This window comes from Ranitomeya imitator, chromosome 1, assembly GCF_032444005.1.
Source record: "Ranitomeya imitator isolate aRanImi1 chromosome 1, aRanImi1.pri, whole genome shotgun sequence".
Taxonomy (NCBI): Eukaryota; Metazoa; Chordata; class Amphibia; order Anura; family Dendrobatidae; genus Ranitomeya; species Ranitomeya imitator.
In genome coordinates, this window is record NC_091282.1 from 479393062 (window position 1) to 479412518 (window position 19457).

Consider the following 19457-nt stretch of genomic DNA (forward strand, 5'->3'; position numbering starts at 1 on the left):
GCATGAATCCCGGTGATTCTGAGAATGTTTTCTTGTGACATATTGTACTTCATGACAATGGTATCAATTTATTTGATATGACTTGCATTTATTTGTGAAAAAACGGAAATTTGTTGAAAATTTTGCAATTTTCCAACTTTGAGTTTTCATGCCCTTAAATCAGAGAGATATGTCACGCAATATACTTAATAAGCAACATTTCCCACATATCTACGATACATCAGAACAATTTGGAACCAATTTTTTTGTTAGGAAGTTATAGGGGTTAAAAGTTAACTGCGATTTCTCATTTTTACACTTTTTTTTTTTTTAAGGGACATCACATATGAAGTCACTTTGTAGGGTCTATATGATTGAAGATACGCAAAAGTGACACCATTCTGAAAACAGAACCCCTCAAGGTGCTTAAAACCACATTCAAGTTTATTAACTATTCAGGTGCTTCACAGGAATTTTTGGAATGTTTAAAAAAAAAAAAAAAAAAAAAAAAAGGAACATTTAGCTTTTTCACAAAAAAATTACTTCAGATCCAATTTGTTTTATTTTACCAAGGGTAACAGGAGAAATTGGACCCCAAAAGTTGTTTAACAATCTGTCCGAAGAACGCCGATACCACATATGTGCGGAAAAACCACTGTTAGGGCGCATGGCAGAGCTCGGAAGGGAAGGAGCGCCATTTGACTTTTCAATGCAAAATTGGCTGGAATTGAGATGACACCATGTTGCGTTTGGAAAGCCCCTGATGTGCCTAAACAGTGGAAACCCCCACAATTGACACCATTTTGGAAAGTAGACTCCCTAAGGAACGTATCTAGATGTGTGGTGAGCACTTTGAACCCCCACGTGCTTTACAGAAGTTTATAATGTAGAGCCGTAAAAATAAAAAATATTTTTTTCACAAAAATGATCTCACCCCAATTTTTTTTTATTTTCCCAAGGGTATCAGGAAAAAATGGATTCCAAAAGTTGTTGTGCAATTTGTCCTGAGTATTATAAAAACTTGATTCCAGCTCACCCAGTTGCTCTATGCTCATCCACCTGGGGCTCAGACACCGGCCTCACAACAAGGAAAATAGAAAAAAAAATTGAGTCCGGCTAAAGAGGACTGGATTTTCCTTTTCTTTTTATTTTTCAAAAGAAAAAATGGTGCATGCAAAAGAAAAATTTACATTGTCGAGACGCGTTTCGACTGCACTAGGTAGTCTTACTCATGAGTAAACGTCATAGCTGAAAACATCATCATGTCCCGCAAAAAAAAAAACAAGCGATGCAAAAATGATTCTTTCTATAAAATAGGTTAAAAGCGCCAAAACACAAAAAAAACCAATATAAATGGGGTATCTCTGTAATTGTAGTGAGGCAAAGAAAAAAACTGCTTTATAAATTTTTGCCACAAGCGGAAAAGCATTAAAAAAAATATTCCTGCATTGTTTTTTGTTTATTCTGCCTCACAAAAATCAAAATAGAAAGTTATCAACAAATGTCATGAGCCCGATAATGGTGCCAATAAAAGTCAACTCATTCTGCAAAAAACAAGACCTCTCATGATTGTCAGCAGATATGAAAAATTATAGCTCAAAATATGGTGATGCAAAAACTAGTTTCTCAAGAATAAAAAAAGCGTCTTTGTGTAACGGCAGCCAAACATAAAAACTAGATAAATCTGGTATCGCTGTAATCACTCCAGCCCAAAGAATACAGTTGTATTCCCTGCATGAGGAACAGCGTAAATAATAAATAAAACCAGTTCTTCACATGCTGTTGATTTTGCCTCCCAAAGATCACAGGCTCGGAGCACATTTATCCTGCGCTCTGCGCTGAGCGCTTACACCGGGGTTTCTGTGTAAGTCTCTGAAATAAGTGATTCAGACTGTTGCCTTATTATAATGCAGATGGAGGCACTGTGGACTCAGTCTGACCTATGATCCGCAGGGTCCATGTTTTTATTAGGAGTACATAAAAATGCAGTCCGCCACAGTTTTGAGCACCTCTGAAAAAAAAAAAAAGAGGACAGATGAAGTCCAGAGTAACTCTGCTGTCTCATTAAAGTGAGTGCCTCCCTCGGGGGTTTTATCTGAATCACGTCACAGATTTAAAGGGAAACCCAGATCTAAGTGCTCAGCGTAGAGTGCCGGATAAATGTGATCCTAAATGTTATGTAAAATTTTTCTAATAAAAGCTTCAACTCGATCCACACAAAAAAAAAAAAAACCACTCAGGTCTGTCACCTGTCAATGGAAATATAGGGGGGCTTCCACGTTACTGGTAGTACAAAGGCTCTAGAAAAGTGAAATGGCCCTCATCCCCCAATAGAAATTCTGCAAATTCTGTGATCCCAAATTCAAATGCACCCCTCCTGACTGAGCTCCAATCTGCCTAAACCACAGTTAATTGCCACATTTGACATTTCCATAGCATTGAAAGCCTGCCTTATTTGCATATGCATGAGCTGGGCACTACAATCCAGTTTGTGATTTTCACTCAGAAACATCCACTGCTGCTTGTTTCTCAAAAACACCCATGGAGTTAAAATCGACATGACATCTGTAGATAAAATTCCCAAAAGGGTATAATTTCCAAAATGGGGTCAGTTGAGGAGGAATTCTGCTCTTGTAGCACTTAGGGGCTCTGAATAAAGAGTATGCAAACCATTATAGAAAATTCTGCTCTCCGGGATGCCTGCTGTATAGCAATACTGCTTAGCCATACGGAGCGCAATATGTCAATAGCACTTAATCCCTCCCAAATCTCGCCATATGACTAAACAGTACTATACAGCCACATATTTGATACTAGATGGTTGCCCGATTCTAACGCATCGGGTATTCTAGAATATGTATGTTCACGTAGTATATTGCTCAGCCACGTAGTATATTGCTCAGCCACGTAGTAGATTGCCCAGTTACATTGTATATTGCCCAGTGACATAGTATACAGCAGAGCCACATAGTATGTTGCCCAGTGACGTAGTATATTGCCCAGTGACGTAGTATATTGCCCAGTGACGTAGTATATTGCCCAGTGACGTAGTATATTGCCCAGTGACGTAGTATATTGCTCAGTGACGTAGTATACAGCACAGAGCCAAGTAGCATATTGCACAGCCCATGTAGTATATTGCCCGGCTATGTAGTATATTGCCCAGCCACGTCTGACACAGGTTAAAAAAATAAACATACACTCACCTTCCGCAGGCGCGTTGTAGCACTGTCGCCTGTGTGGGGTACAGGCGGCATCTTCCGGTCCCAGGGTGTGCTGACATCGCGGTCACATGATCGTGACATCACGGCAGGTACCTGTCGTGCAGGACCTGTCATGACGTCGCGGTCACATGACCGTGTAGCGGTCACATGACCGTGTAGCGGTCACATGACCTTGTAGCGGTCACATGACCGTGTAGCGGTCACATGACCGTGATGTCATGGCAGGTCCTTTCCGCGCAGGCCTTGTGATGACGTCACGGTCACATGACCGTGACGTCATGGCAGGTCCTTCTGCCAGACCATCCGTGCGACCGGAATGTGTCGGTTGCATCGCGAGGAGCGGGAAAGGCGGCGTAGGTGAGTATATAATCTTTTTTTTTATTATTATTATTTTTAACATTCGATGTTTTTACTATTGACGCTGCATAGGCTGCGTCAATAGTAAAAAAAAAAACTTGGTCACACAGGGTTAATAGCAGCCGTAACGGACAGCATTACACCGCAGCATAACGCGGTCCGTTACCGCTGCCATTAACCCTGTGTGAGGGCAGACTGGAGGGGTGTATGCGGGCGCCGGGCAGTGAGTGCGGGAAGTAAGGAGCGGCCATTTTCTTCCGGATTGTGCGTGTCGCTGATTGGTCGCGGCAGCCATGACATGCAGCTGCCGGGACCAATCAGTGAACAAATAACCGTGATAGAAGGACAGACAGAAAGACGGAAGTACCCCTTAGACAATTATATAGTAGATTTCTACATTCAGCAGAATTATTTTTCTTCACTGCACAATGGTATGAAATTATGTGACCCACCTGTGGTGTCAATATGACCACTGCACCCCTAGATGAATTCATTGAGCGGTGTAGTTTGTAAAATGGTTTCACATATGGGTGGCTGGGTTTCTGCTGTCCTGGCACCTCAGGGGTTTTGCCAATGTGACATGGCACCCTCAAACCAGTCCAGCAAAATTAACTCAAATATGGCGCTTCTTCCCTTCTGAGTTGTGCACTGTGCCTCAAAAGTACTTTTCAACACAGAGTTTTGGGGTCCATTTTCTCCCGCTATCCTTGTGAAAATAAAATTTTCACAGCTCAATTATATAAACTTCAGTGAAGCACCTGCTGGGGGTTAAAGGTGCTCACCACACATCTAGGTAAGTTCCCTGAGGGGTCTAGTTTCCAAAATGGTGTCATTTGTGGGGGGGAGGGAGTTTTCCACTGTTTAGGCACATCAGGCGCTCTGCAAATGAACATGGTGTCCACTAATTATTGCAGCAAATTTTGCATTCAAAATGTCAATTGGTGCTACTTCCCTTACAAGCTTTGATGTGCACCAAATCAGTAGTATTCCCCCAAATATGGGGTATCTGTGTACGCCAAATAGATTGCGTAAATTGTATAGTGTAGGTTTTCCTGTTACCCTTGTGAAAATGCAAAATATGAGGCTAAGAAAACATTTTGTGGAGGAAAATGTGAATTTTTAATTTTCACGGCTCAATGTTATAAATGTCTGAAGCATGTGAGGGTTCAATGAGCTCAACATACATCTAGATAATTTCCCTGAGGGGGATTTCAAAATGGTGGTAGTGCTACTTATGGGGGTTTCAACTATTCAGGCACACCAGGGGCTCTCAAAACTTGACATGGCACTCGCTAATTATTCCACCAAATTTTGCATTCAGAAAGTCAAATGGCGCTCCTTCCTTTCCAAACCCTGCTGCGTGCCCAAATAGTTGTTTTCCCCCACATAAGGGGTATCGGCATGCTCAGGAGAAATTGCACACCAAATTTTTACTGTTACCCTTGCAAAAAAATTTGGATCTAAAGTTACATTTTTGTGACAAAGTTAATTTTTCCTTCCACATTCCAAAGATTTCTGTGAAGAACCTGAAGGGTTAATATACTTCAATGTAATTTTGAGCACCTTGAGATGTGCAGTTTTTAGAATAGTATCAAGTTGGGGTTTTTTCTGACATGTAGCCCCTCAGTCACTTCAAATGTGATGTGGTCCCTAAAAAAAAAAAAAAAAAAAAAAATTGTTACATTTTGTCGGAAAAAAGGAGAAATCGTTGGACAACTTGTAACCCTTATAACGAAAATATATATATATATATATATATATATATTTTAACCCCTTCATGACCTTGGGATTTTTCCTTTTTACCGTGTTCGTTTTTCACTCCCCTCCTTCCCAGAGCCATAACTTTTTTATTTTTCCGTCAATTTGGCCATGTGAGGGCTTATTTTTTGCGGGATGAGTTGTACTTTTGAACGACATCATTGGTTTTAGCATGTCGTGTACTAGAAAACGGGAAAAAAATTCCAAGTGCGGTGAAATTGCAAAAAAAGTGCAGTCCCACACTTGTTTTTTGTTTGGCTTTTTTGCTAGGTTCACTAAATGCTAAAACTGACCTGTCATCATGATTCTCCAGGTCAGTACGAGCTCATAGACACCTAACATGACTAGGTTATTTTTTACCTAAGTGGTGAAAAAAAATTCCAAACTTTGCTAAAAAAAAAAAAAAAAAATTGTGCCATTTTCCGATACTCATAGCGAATCCGTTTTTCATGATCTGGGGTCGGTTGAGGGCTTATTTTTTGCGTGCCGAGCTGGCGTTTTTAATGATAGCATTTTGGTGCAGATATGTTCTTTTGACCACTTGTTATTGCATTTTAATGCAATGTCGCGGCGACCAAAAAAACGTAATTCTGGCGTTTCTAATTTTTTTCTCGCTACGCCGTTTAACGATCAGGTTAATACTTTTTTGTAATTGATAGATCGGGCGATTCTGAACGCGGCGATACCAAATATCTATAGATTTGATTTTTTTTTTATTTATTTTGATTGGGGCGAAAGGGGGGGGTGATTTAAACTTATATTTTTTTTTATTTTTTTCACATTTTTTTTTTACTTTGCCATGCTTTAATAGCCTCCATGGGAGGCTAGAAGCAGGCACAGCACGATCGGCTCTGCTACATAGTAGCGATCTGCTGTTCGCTGCTATGTAGCAGAAAATCAGGTGTGCTCTGAGCGCCGACCACAGGGTGGCGCTCACAGCTACCGGCGATCAGTAACCATAGAGGTCTCAAGGACCTCTATGGTTACAAGGTACAAGCATCGCCGACCTCCGATCATGTGACGGGGGTCGGTGATGCCGTCATTTCCGGCCGCGGTGGTTAAATGCCGCTGTCTGCGTTTGACAGCGGCATTTATCTAGTTAATAGGCGCGGGCAGCTCGCGATTCTGCCTGCGCCTATTACGGGCACATGTCAGCTGTTCAAAACAGCTGACATGTCCCGGCTTTTATGCGGGCTCACCGCCGGAGCCCGCATCAAAGCAGGGGATCTGACCTCGGACGTACTATCCCGTCCGAGGTCAGAAAGGGGTTAAAAATTGTGCTGATGTAAAGTGGACATATGGGAAATGTTAACTATTTAATGTGAAATCTCTGATTTTCAAATAAAGGATAATTGGAAAATTATCGTCAAATTTCTGTTTTTTTCGCAAATAAATGCAAAACATATGGAAGAAATTTTACCACTATCAAAGTAAAATATGTCTAAAGTCCGATGCAGTGGGATCCGCTCAAGCGTTTCAGAGTTATTACCTCAAAGTGAGTGGTCGGAATTGTAAAATTTGGCCTGGTCATGAAAGAAGCCACCGTACTGGCGACACGCGTAGGGTACTCGCTCTTTTGATGCCTGTCGGTACATATGGGTTATTATACCCGCTGAACTTCTTGGGGAGGTGACTGCTGTGCATGCCCCGTTTGGTTTTGCACGGAATGTATGTGTTCATTCTTAGCACTACGCTCCTGTATTAGCGCTGGGACATTCAGGGTTACTGTGCCTGTCCTACTCTGTACCATCTGGGAAATAGGAGTCTATGGCTATTTTGAGCCTTATGCTCCATCTGGTTGCAATTACTTGAGTGTGATTATCGTAGGTGCATTACCTATGGCTTTGGACCTCACTTTTAGTTCATCCTGAGCTCCCGCACTATACTGCAGATATTGATCTATACCATAGCATTCTCTTGCGTGCTTTGTATGACGTATTTGGTTGTGTGTGTTTTTTGACATTATGCAGGGTGTATAATATGCTGTTCATATAGTATTGTGAGGAGTATTTGCACACTTATGTTTGCCACTCTTATCATTGTGTCTCCCCTTTTGTGTGTGTACAGGCATATGCCATTTTCTAGGCATTAGTTCCAATGTGTTTTTAGATGTTTTTAATGTCCTTTTTTCCTGTGTTATACTTTAATAAAGCTGTGTTTTGGAATAAATTCTGCTGACTGGTGATCCCCCATTGTATATGGCCTGTGCTTCTTCTCTTCTCTTTGGGATCCGCTCAAGCGTTTCAGAGTTATTACCTCAAAGTGAGTGGTCGGAATTGTAAAATTTGGCCTGGTCATGAAAGAGCAAACAGAATTGGGGGATAAATGGGTTAAGAGTGTGACTTATGATTAAGTGACTTTGGATTTGGGTAGTTTAGAAGTGAGTAACTTGTATTAATTCACTGTTTGTATTTACTTTGTTTTGTGGAATCCCCATTAGTAATATGTGCTCCATGATTGAAAATTGCATCAAGTGTAACATCTTGTTGCTTGTATGCAATCCTTGATCAGCTGCTTGAGGGTGCATACTGCTGTAAGAGATGCACGTTGTACATTTGGAAGCCTAGGCACTGAATCTCAGTGAACAGCTGGCAACACAGATCCATTGACAATATTGAAGTGGGTTTGCTTCTCACCAAGCAGGTGCTCCCTGGGGTAGATGTGGGGGAGGATCGTAGTATGGAGCTTCAGGACAGTGAGGAAGTTAGCTGTGGAGTTGTGAAGTCTGATTCAGTGCAAATTTTGATGGAGTCAGAACAAAATGGACCGACAATATATAATAAATTGGTACAGTAGTACAGGATGTGCTGTAAATGTTTTGGGAAATTTATGAAATGGCCTATAAATGTCTGTTCTGTTCCTGGTTTAAGGATCTCTGCTTTTAGCCGAGATGAATCTGTGCTGCACTTTATGTACATGCTCAGTAGTTGTGGAGAAACTAGGTCAGTGGGTGTTCTCGTCAGCTGGCCCAGCTGTCTTTAGCAAGACTGCATGGACCAGGGCTCATACCACTGAACGCCCGCGCTTTCTCCCTGTGGGCAAGACACTACTCAGACAATACAGGGTGAGGGTAAAACAGTGTGGCTATACTTTATTGAACAACAACACACAATAGCAAACAAAACAGTCCCAGCAAATACCCAAGATGGTGGACATTACAGAGTCTCACCCTTCCACTGACTCGCCGGGATAATGGTAGATGTTATGTCAGACCCCCCAGGATCGCTATTCCACCTGAGATACACACACAGAGAAGAGGTAACAACAAGCGTAGGGAGATGACAGAACAGTCCATAGAAGGTTCAAAGCCAGTTGACACGAGAGTCACCACCTGGCTTATCTGACCACCTCCTTGAACCAGGCTACCAGCGGGTCCCAAAACCTGGCTATCTCCAAACATATCCATGGTTCAGAGATGTTAACTGGATCAGATCTGTGTCCTTCCAACCGGAGCCAAAAACCCCTAGGTTATTTCCTATAGAATTATAGATCCGTGTCCCTCATGATGGTGCCATGATGAATTGGCTGCAGTCCCGTCTCTGCTCCGTTGGGTGTCTTGCATAATGTCCGTCCGGTAGCTCTGTGTTACTTCAGTTCTAGTGCTGAGATCTGAATCTTTTTATACCCGAGGCATGCAAGCTATTTTTAGAATTACCCAGTGTCCTTCAGTCCACCCTCGCAGCCTTTCCCCATCTACTTTCGAAGTCAACAAGCTGGTTCCAGAATATAATACACAGCATATCAGCACACCTCAATAGACAAAGATAAACACACTATGTAAAAGTTACTATTACAGACTTACACAGTATGTTAAATAGTATATCAGTTTGCAAGTCTGTCTTCTTGACCCACCAGAAATAAACACTTAAATCCAAAACCCAATATAAGATAAAAAGTAAATTCTTCTTGGTTTGCAAAAACAGTTGTGTGGGAAGTTAAGATACAATCTGGTTTCTTCACAGTAGTGACCAGTGCTGTGGAGTGGGAGTCGTGGAGTTCGAGTCAGTAGTCAGGGAAATTGAGGAGTCGGAGGTTTGACTTACAGACTCTTGAGCCATGGTTAGAAGGCGGAGTAGAGGAAATCTAATCTTAAATCAGGACAGGACAATCAATACACTAAGCAGGAATAGAGATGCAGTATATGCACACTAATTTTGATATGGTGGGGAAAACGAAGACATGGCAGGATGAGAGCTATGACTGGGCTGTAGAATTAGTTTATATTTAAAATCATCCCAAAAATAAATTTTCAGTGATAATATATGTAAGTGTAATGAAAATGTAGAGTCCCTCTGGGTGGAGATCAGGGGAAGGAGTAAGAATAATTAAAAATTGATAGGGGTTTGCTGTAAGTCTTTTAATATAATGGAAGTGGAAGGCAATATTTTCATAAAGAAAGATGAAGCAGCGAATCAGGGAGAAATCATTATTATGGGAGACTTCAAATACCCCAACATAGATCGGGAGCAGAAACCTGTAGGTACAGCAAAGGAAACAGGCTTTTGACTACAATGAAATACACAACTAAATCAGGACCCAACATTAAAAGGGGCACTTCTAGATCTAATATTGATTAACAGGCTGGATAGCATATCAAATATGCAAGTTGGGGGTCACTTGAGAAATAGTGATCACAAAATAAAGTTTTCATGCATTTTTAACCCCTTCACAACATGCCCCATACATGTACTATGAGCGATGTATCCGCCCTCATCTTTCCCGGCACATGACAGCTGCAGGTGGAATCACGATTGACCAGGGGCTGTTAACCCGTTAAATGCCGAGGTCAATCTCTGACAGCGGCATTTAATGTGATCGCACCATAAGCGTGTCACTAATCCCACCCATCTGTGACCCCATCACATGATCGTGGGTCACCGATGGGTTGGCATAACAACCAGAGGTCTACAGCAGACCTCTCTGGTTGTCATAGCCTAATTGCTATGAGCCCCGCCGGGTGGTCGGTGCTCACAGCAAGTAAGCATTTCTGCTACACACAGGCGATCTGATCGCCTGTGTGTAGCAGAGGCGATCGGATTATTGCAGCTGCTAGTCTGCCATGGAAACTATTTAAGTGAAAAGTAAAAATAAAAAAATAAAAAAATAAAAAACATTGCGAAAAATAAAAAGTTATGGCTCTGGGAAGAAGGGGAGCAAAAAACAAAAGCAAAAATTAAAAAGGGCGGCAGCATGAAGGGGTTAAAAGAGCACGAAATGTAAGTTAAATTTCCAGAAAACTCGCCTGACCGTAACCCCCATAGAGAATCTATGGGATATATTGTAAAGATGAAGATGAGAGAGACAAGACCCAACAATGCAGACGAGCTTAAGGCTGCTATCAAAGCAACCTGGGCTGCCATAACACCTCAGCAGTGCCACAGACTGATTGCCTCCATGCCACGCAGCATTGATGCAGTAATTGATGCCAAAGGAGCCCCGACCAAGGATTGAATGCATTTACTGAACATACATTTCAGTAGGCCAGCATTTCAGATTTTAAAATAATTTTTTCAAGCTGTTATAAAGTATTCTAATTTACTGAGACAATGACTTGAGTTTTCATTGGCTGTAAGCCATAATCATCAAAATTAACAGAAAAACACTTGAAATAGATCACCCTGTAATGACTAATTTACGAATTTCACTTTTTGTATTGAAGAAAAGAAATAAATTAACTTTTTGATGATATTCTAATTTTGTGAGATGCACCTGTATGTACTAAATAGTAAAACACTGGGTTAAACAGTCACTGAAACGGTCACGTTTTAAAAAGACTTGGGTGTATGTGTGGATGGCAAACTCCATTTAGTGGCCAGTCTCAGGCACCTGCTGCCAAACCAAATAAAATAATGGGATGAATTACAAGAGGCATAGATGCTCATGACGGGAACAAAGTAGTTTTGCCTCTATACAAGTCACTAGTATGGCCACACTTACGGTGTACAGTTTTGGTCACCAGAGTATAATGATACAGCAGGAGCAGAAGCAGAGAAGAGCAACCAAGGTTATTAAGGGAATGGGCGGCCTATAATACCAACATAGGTTATTAAACTTGGGGTTATTCAGGTTGGAAAAACAAAGGCTTTAAGGGCAATCTTATTCAATGTACAGATATATGAGAAGACCGTACAGAGATCTTTATAATCTTTTTACACTTAGGCCTGTAACAGGGACTAGGGGGTATCTGCTATGTCTAGGAAAGAAGGTTTAATCATAATCACAGAAAAAAATTCTTTACTGTAAGAACAACGAGACTATGGAACTCTGTCACATGTTGTAATCGTTGATTCACTACAAACATGCAAGAAGGATCTGGATTCCTTTCTTGCATTTTTGATAGCTTTTCATACAATTTTTGTGAGTATTTTTACAGTGTTCATTGGATGGGTTAAAGGTGAAGTAACCTTGCAGAGCAGTATTGCATCTCTCCAATGTATTAACTTTACTGCCAGATTTATCCACCTCTAACCTTGTTAGTGCCCCCTGCCTCATTTCCCAATCCATTCGCTGGCTCCAATATCCCAAAGACTACAGTTTAAAATGTTTACAAAGACATGCAAGGCTTTCCATAATCTATCCTCTATAAATCTCAGGTGTTCACAAGACCTCATATGTCTGACCCTAGATATTTTGGAAACTGTTGTCTGAGAAACACAAGGAACATCCCCAATTCTTCAGTAACTCAGCAAATCGTTTCAAATGGTTTCCAATGGCTGAAGCGTTCTGACCTGAAAACCCAGGAAAGCCTACAACCTGCAGTAATACCGCTGCCACCTCATTACCACCAGAGCTTTTCCAACCTCTTATTTTATGGCCTTTCCCAATACATTGGAGATGGTAAAGCTGTGATGGTCACTGTTCACTTATATTTATTATACTTGATTGTATTTCATATATGTATGTAAACCCTCTTGGCATTAAGGCTACGTGAACAAGTTCAGGATTTTTGACATTTTTTCGCTATAAAAACGCGGAAAAAAAACACAGCATGTTCATTCCTTGTGCAGAATCGCGGGGATTCCGCACACATAGGAATGCATTGATCCGCTTACTTTCCGCATGTGGCTATGCCCACCATGCGGGGAGTAAGTGGATCATGTGCGGTTGGTATCCAGGGTGGAGGAGAGGAGACTCTCCTCCAGGCCCTGGGAACCATATACGTTAACGGTAAAAAAAAAAAAAAAAAGAATTGAAATAATAAATCGTGATATTCTCACCTTCTGGCGTCTCTCGCAGCATTCCCACTCCTTGCGATGCTTTGCGGCAATGACGTGGGTCTCGCGTGATGCTACGCCATCTGGGGTCATTGCCGCAATTCATTACTGGGAACGGAAGCATCACGAGGATCGGGAAGACTGTGGGGGCTGCTGGAAGATGAGAATATCACGATTTATTTATTTTTTTCATTATTATTAACATTAGATCTTTTAGAATTGATGCTGCATACGCTGCATCAATAGTAAAAAGTTGGTCACACTTGTCAAACACTGTTTGACAAGTGTGACTAACCTGTCAATCAATATTCCAAGTGATACTACAGATCGCTTGGAAAACGCTAGCATTCTGCAAGCTAATTACGCTTGTAAAACGCTAGTGTTTAGCAGGAAAACGCATGCCTTACAGCACCGTTGAATGAATGGTGAATAAACAAATTTTTAATAATTTACCAACATTCAACAAGAAAAAACCATCAGATTTCAATTACCAGCTAGGATCTTGCGGTTAATGTTTGCCTCAGAACAAGCTCTGCATTTTTACAGAAAAATTAAAAAAAAAAAAATGTTTATTAGCATTTAAAAAAAAAGAGCAAGGGCACCATTTCCTCACAGCAGCTTAGAAACAGAGATTATAGCAATTGTATATTTATTACAAGTCATGATAATGATTCCAAACCTGTACCTTCAGGGTGGAAATGACTCAGACTGGCTCACTACAGTCAACAATCTATTTTTGTGCATGCATATTTATGAACAACTCCAGCAGAAAATTGCATTTTCTGGCCCACATATCACCACCTTTGATATGTTCTTATGGCAAGTCTGCTGTATTTGAGGGGAGAATATTTAATAGTTTGACAGTTTTGGTACACACCAATATCGCCTACTTACCAGTGACTTGGTCAACAAGAATACGAGATGTAATAATGCGACCGTACTGGGAGAACAGCTGTTCCAACTCTTTCTGTGTCATTGTTTTTGGAAGTCCGCTGACGTACAGGTTGGCATCTCTAATAGATGCAGAACTGGGACGAGCATAGGATACCTTAATAATAAAAGGCCAAAAAAAAAAAAATTAGGTTTCAGACTGAAGTTGTTAAAATTGTTTGCATTAGAAAAAGATTGATAAATTCAAGTGCTAGCATTTTCTGATAAGACTGCTACTCTTTGTTGTGGTAATGTATGCGTTTATTTTGAGCCACAATTAAAAATACAGGTCTTTTATCCCGTCAATCAACTTAAAGGGAATCTGTCAGTAGGATCGTCCCTCCTAAGCCATCTATATAAGCATGTAGGTCATAGGAAGCTGAATACAATAATTCCTTGACATTTGCGATCCAATGCCTTATTTCAGAGAAATCCAATTTTTGTAATATGTAAATGAGCTGTTAAAGGGAATCTGTCAGAAGGTTTTTGCTATGTAATCTGAGGACAGCATGAGGTAGGGGTTAAAACAGCGATGTGTCACTTATCAGGCTTTATGCAGTTTACTGACAGCGAAGGTTCAGGTACCAGGACATTATCATTGCTGTGAATAGCTGGCTTGTGCCAAGCAGTCTGACTCTGCCCCCTCCTGTGATTAGCAGCTCACTGTGACTAGACTATGTACATAGAGAGCCTAGTGGGGCAGGATCAGCTTTTTCAGCTCTGCTCCATGATGTATTTAGGAACTCTGATTCTGTCACAACTGTTGCACCTAGTGAACTAAATAATACATTGTTAGAATCAGGGTCTCATTTCCTACATCATGATGCGCTCAGAAGAGGTAGTAAAAACCTGGTGACAGATTCCCTTTAAAGATCTAGGGGCCAGACACAGATCTGCTTGAGGATTTGCCTCCAGAGCTTATTTTAAATGATAGACAGATGCAGGTTAAACAAATACAGTTTAAAAAGGCAGGTAATTTGTGTTGTATTAAAGAGGAATAGCTTTGTTGGAAAATCAATTTAATCAGGAGAGAACTAGAGAAATGTCCAGTACTTGGCACTGAACTACAGTCCCAGAAAGCATTCACTAGAGTCTTTCAGGAGGTCGCCAAGTATCTCATGGGTGTCTACTGATATGCGAAGCTTAAAGGGATTGTCCACTACTGACAACCCCATCTGAATTAACATGTGTGCCCCAAGTAAAATAACACCAATACTCACCTCTGCTTCCGTTCCACACTCCTATTCCAGCAGTGTTGACATGCTCTCCTGGGGCGAGTCCTGCGTCCAATCACCGCTGGCTTTACTCTCCCCGCCTTATTGTGCATCAGACATCCGAAAGGAAGTTAGTGGCCAGCTGCAGGTCTGACTTCCTCTATGTCCGATTCTTCAAAAGCCGGGGAAAGTGAAGTCCGTGCTGATTGGCTGCAGGGTTTGCAGAACAATGTCACACGAGCCCCAGGAGAGCAAGTGCCAATACTGCTGGAACGACACAGTCACCAAGGGGAGTATAAGTATTGTTGTTTTACCGTGGGCAAACATGCTGGTTGAGAAGGTATTGCTCAATTAGATAAAGTGCTTGAGCAAAAAAACTCCTTTGAAACAGTACTGTGCAAAAGTTTTAGGCACATATGGATTAAGTGTTGCAATGTAAAACATGGCTTTAAAAATAGATGTTTGTCCATTTATCAATTAAAGGGGTTGGCTGATGAAAAAAATACATTTTAATAGATCTTTGAATAATAATAATTTGAATGTGCTAAAGAAATGTTCCTGGTTTGAGATAATCTTATAATGCACCCCTGCTATATACTGTTATTTTGCTGTGTACAACCGTACAGAACTGCACAAATTCTTGGTCAGCCATATGACAGCTACTGGGAGGGAGGCGTGTGGGTACAAGTCCCACACGGTAAGGCCTCCATCACATGCAAGTGTTTAACCCCTTTACCCCCAAGGGTGGTTTGCACGTTATGGACGGGGCCAATTTTTACAATTCAACGGATCCCGGCGATTCTGACAATGTTTTCTCGAGACATATTGTACTTCAGGATAGTGGTAAAATTTCTTTGATATTACCTGCGTTTATTTGTGAAAAAAAAAATGGAAATTTGTCGAAAATTTTGAAAATTTTGCAATTTTGCAATTTTTCAACTTTGAATTTTTATGCAATTAAATCACAGAGATATATCACACAAAATACTTAATTAACATTTCCCACATGTCTACTTTACATCAGCATAATTTTGGAACCCAAAATTTTTTTTTGTTAGGGAGTTAAGGGTTAAAAGTTGACCAGCAATTTCTCATTTTTACAACACCATTTTTTTTTTAGGGACCACATCTCATTTGAAGTCATTTTGAGGGGTCTATATGATAGAAAATACCCAAGTGTGACACCATTCTAAAAACTGCACCCCTCAAGGTTCTCAAAACCATTCAAGAAGTTTATTAACCCTTCAGGTGTTTCACAGGAATTTTTGGAATGTTTAAATAAAAACATTTAACTTTTTTTTCACAAAAAATTTACTTCAGCTCCAATTTGTTTTATTTTACCAAGGGTAACAGGAGAAAATGGACCCCTAACATTGTTGTACAATTTGTCCTGAGTACGCCGATACCCGACATGTGGGAGTAAACCACTGTTTGGGCGCATGACAGAGCTCGGAAGCGAAGGAGCGCCATTTGACTTTTCAATGCAAAATTGACTGGAATTGAGATGGGACGCCATGTTGCGTTTGGAGAGCCCCTGATGTGCCTAAACATTTAAACCCCCTACGAGTGACACCATTTTGGAAAGTAGACACCCCAAGGAACTTATCTAGATGTGTGGTGAGCACTTTGACCCACCAAGTGCTTCACAGAAGTTTATAATGCAGAACCGTAAAACTAAAAAATCATTTTTTCACAAAAATTATCTTTTCGCCCCTAATTTTTTATTTTCACAAGGGTAAGAGAAGAAATTGGACCCCAAAAGTTGTTGTACAATTTGTCCTGAGTACGCCGATACCCCATATGTGGGCGCATGGGAGAGCTCGGAAGGGAAGGAGCGCTGTTTGACTTTTCAATGCAAAATTGAAAGGAATTGAGATGGGACGCCATGTTGCGTTTGGAGAGCCACTGATGTGCCTAAACATTGAAACCCCCCACAAGTGACACCATTTTGGAAAGTAGACCCACTAAGGAACTTATCTAGATGTGTGGTGAGCACTTTGACCCACCAAGGGCTTCACAGAAGATTATAATGCAGAGCCGTAAAAATAAAACAAATATTTTTTCCCACAAAAATTATTTTTTAGCCACCAGTTTTGTATTTTCCCGAGGGTAACAGGAAAAATTGGACCCCAAAAGTTGTTGTCCAATTTGTCCTGAGTGCGCTGATACCCCATATGTGGGGGGGGGACCACCGTTTGGGCACATGGCAGAGCTCGGAAGGGAAGGAGCATCATTTGGAATGCAGACTTAGATGGATTGGTCTGCAGGTGTCACATTGCGTTTGCAGAGCCCCATATGTACCTAAACAGTAGAAACCCCCCACAAGTGACCCCATATTGGAAACTAGACCCCCCAAGGAACTTATCTAGATGTGTTGTGAGAACTTTGAACCCCCAAGTGTTTCACTACAGTTTATATCGCAGAGCTGTGAAAATAAAAAATCCTTTTTTTTCCCACAAAAATTATTTTTTAGCCCCCAGTTTTGTATTTTCCCAAGGGTAACAGGAGAAATTGGACCCCAAAAGTTGTTGTCCAATTTGTTCTGAGTACGCTGATACTCCACATGTTGGGGTAAACCCCTGTTTGGGCACACGAGAGAGCTCGGAAGGGAAGGAGCACTGTTTTACTTTTTCAACGCAGAATTGGCTGGAATTGAGATCGGACGCCATGTGACGTTTGGAGAGCCCCTGATGTGCCTAAACAGTGGAAACCCCCCAATTATAACTGAAACCCTAATCCAAACACACCCCTAACCCTAATCCCAACGGTAACCCTAACCACACCTCTAACCCAGACACACCCCTAACCCTAATCCCAACCTTATTCCCAACCGTAAATGTAATCCAAACCCTAACCCTAACTTTAGCCCTAACTTTAGCCCCAACCTTAACTGTAGCCTTAACCCTAACCCTAGCCCTAACCCTAAAGGGAGCATGGAAATAAATACATTTTTTTAATTTTTCCCTAACTAAGGGGGTGATGAAGGGGGGTTTGATTTACTTTTATAGCGGGTTTTTTAGCGGATTTTTAGGATTGGCAGCCGTCACACTAAAAGACGCTTTTTATTGCAAAAAATATTTTTTGCGTTACCATATTTTGAGAGCTATAATTTTTCCATATTTTGGTCCACAGAGTCATGTGAGGTCTTGTTTTTTGCGGGACGAGTTGACGTTTTTATTGCTAACATTTTCGGGCACGTGACATTTTTTGATCGCTTTTTATTCCGATTTTTGTGAGGCAGAATGACCAAAAACCAGCTATTCATGAATTTCTTTTGGGGGAGGCGTTTATACCGTTCCGTGTTTGGTAAAATGGATAAAGCAGTTTTATTCTTCGGGTGAGTACGATTACAGCGATACCTCATTTATATCATTTTTTTATGTTTTGGCGCTTTTATACGATAAAAACTTTTATAGAATAAATAATTATTTTTGCATCGCTTTATTCTGAGGACTATAACTTTTATTTTTTTGCTGATGATGCTGTATGGCGGCTCGTTTTTTTGCGGGACAAGATGGCGCTTTCAGCGGTACCATGGTTATTTATAACTGTCTTTTTGATCGCGTGTTATTCCACTTTTTGTTCGGCGGTATGATAAAGCGTTTTTTTTTGCCTGTTTTTTTTTTTTTTTTTTCCCCTTACGGTGTTTACTGAAGGGGTTAACTAGTGATATAGTTTTATAGGTGGGGTCGTTACGGACGCGGCGATACTAAATATGTGTACTTTTGTTTGTTTTTTTTTATTTAGATAAAGAAATGAATTTATGGGAATAATATTTTTTTTTTTTCATTATTTAGGCTTTTTTTTTTTATTAACATGTGTGGAAATTTTTTTTTTTACTTTTTTACTTTGTCCCAGGTGGGAACATCACAGATCGATGATCTGACAGTTTGCATAGCACGCTGTCAGATCACCGATCTGACTTGCAGCACTGCAGGCTTCACAGTGCCAGGCTCTGTGAAGCCACCTCCCTCCCTGCAGGACCCGGATGCCACGGCCATATTGGATCCGGATCTGGAGCAGGGAGGGAGGTGAGGAGACCCTCGCAGCAACGCGATCACATCGCGTTGCTGCGCGGGACTCAGGGAAGCCCGCAGGGAGCCCCCTCCCTGTGCGATGCTTCCCTATACCGCCGGCACATCGCGATCATGTTTGATCGCGGTGTGCGGGGGGGTTAATGTGTCGGGGGCGGTCCGTGACCGCTCCTGGCACACAGTGCCGGATGTCAGCTGCGATAGGCAGCTGACACCCGGCCACGCTCCCCCCGTGAGCGCGGCCGATCGCGATGGACGTACTATTCCGTCCTTGGGAAGTAGGGCCCACCCCACATGGACGGAATAGTACGTTTAATGGCAGAAAGGGGTTAAACACGTACGTGTGCCAGTGTTTTTCCAGTATGGATAAAGAATGAAATTACAAAGCTTCTACTATACTTTATGTTAATCTCAGAGCACACATACGCTTAAACGGATGCCATCCATGTGCTGTACATGTTTTTAATGGACCCTTGGACTTCTATTGGCACGGACATGTGATTGATGCCTAAGTAAACATACAAATGAAACTGCAGAAACTCACAGCTGCCAAGTTTAAAGGGAACCTGTCACCTCCAAAATCGAAGATGAGGTAATCCCACCGGCATCAGGGGCTTATCTACAGCATTCTGTAAAGGTACCGTCACACTTAGCGACGCTGCAGTGATACCGACAACGATCCGGATCGCTGCAGCGTCGCTGTTTGGTCGCTGGAGAGCTGTCACACAGACCGCTCTCCAGCGACCA

The 19457-nt window shown here is 41.4% G+C and overlaps 1 protein-coding gene across 4 annotated transcripts in view; it reads right to left on the reverse strand.

Annotated features, from left to right (window-relative positions):
* Positions 1 to 19457, reverse strand: part of ELAVL2 (ELAV like RNA binding protein 2) — a 263389-nt gene that overhangs the window by 46100 nt on the left and 197832 nt on the right. For all 4 annotated transcript variants that reach the window (XM_069765490.1, XM_069765462.1, XM_069765481.1 and 1 more), the window contains exon 5: positions 13427 to 13580. In XM_069765490.1, coding sequence (XP_069621591.1) covers positions 13427 to 13580 — 154 coding nt within the window. The remainder of the gene's footprint in view (positions 1 to 13426; positions 13581 to 19457) is intronic.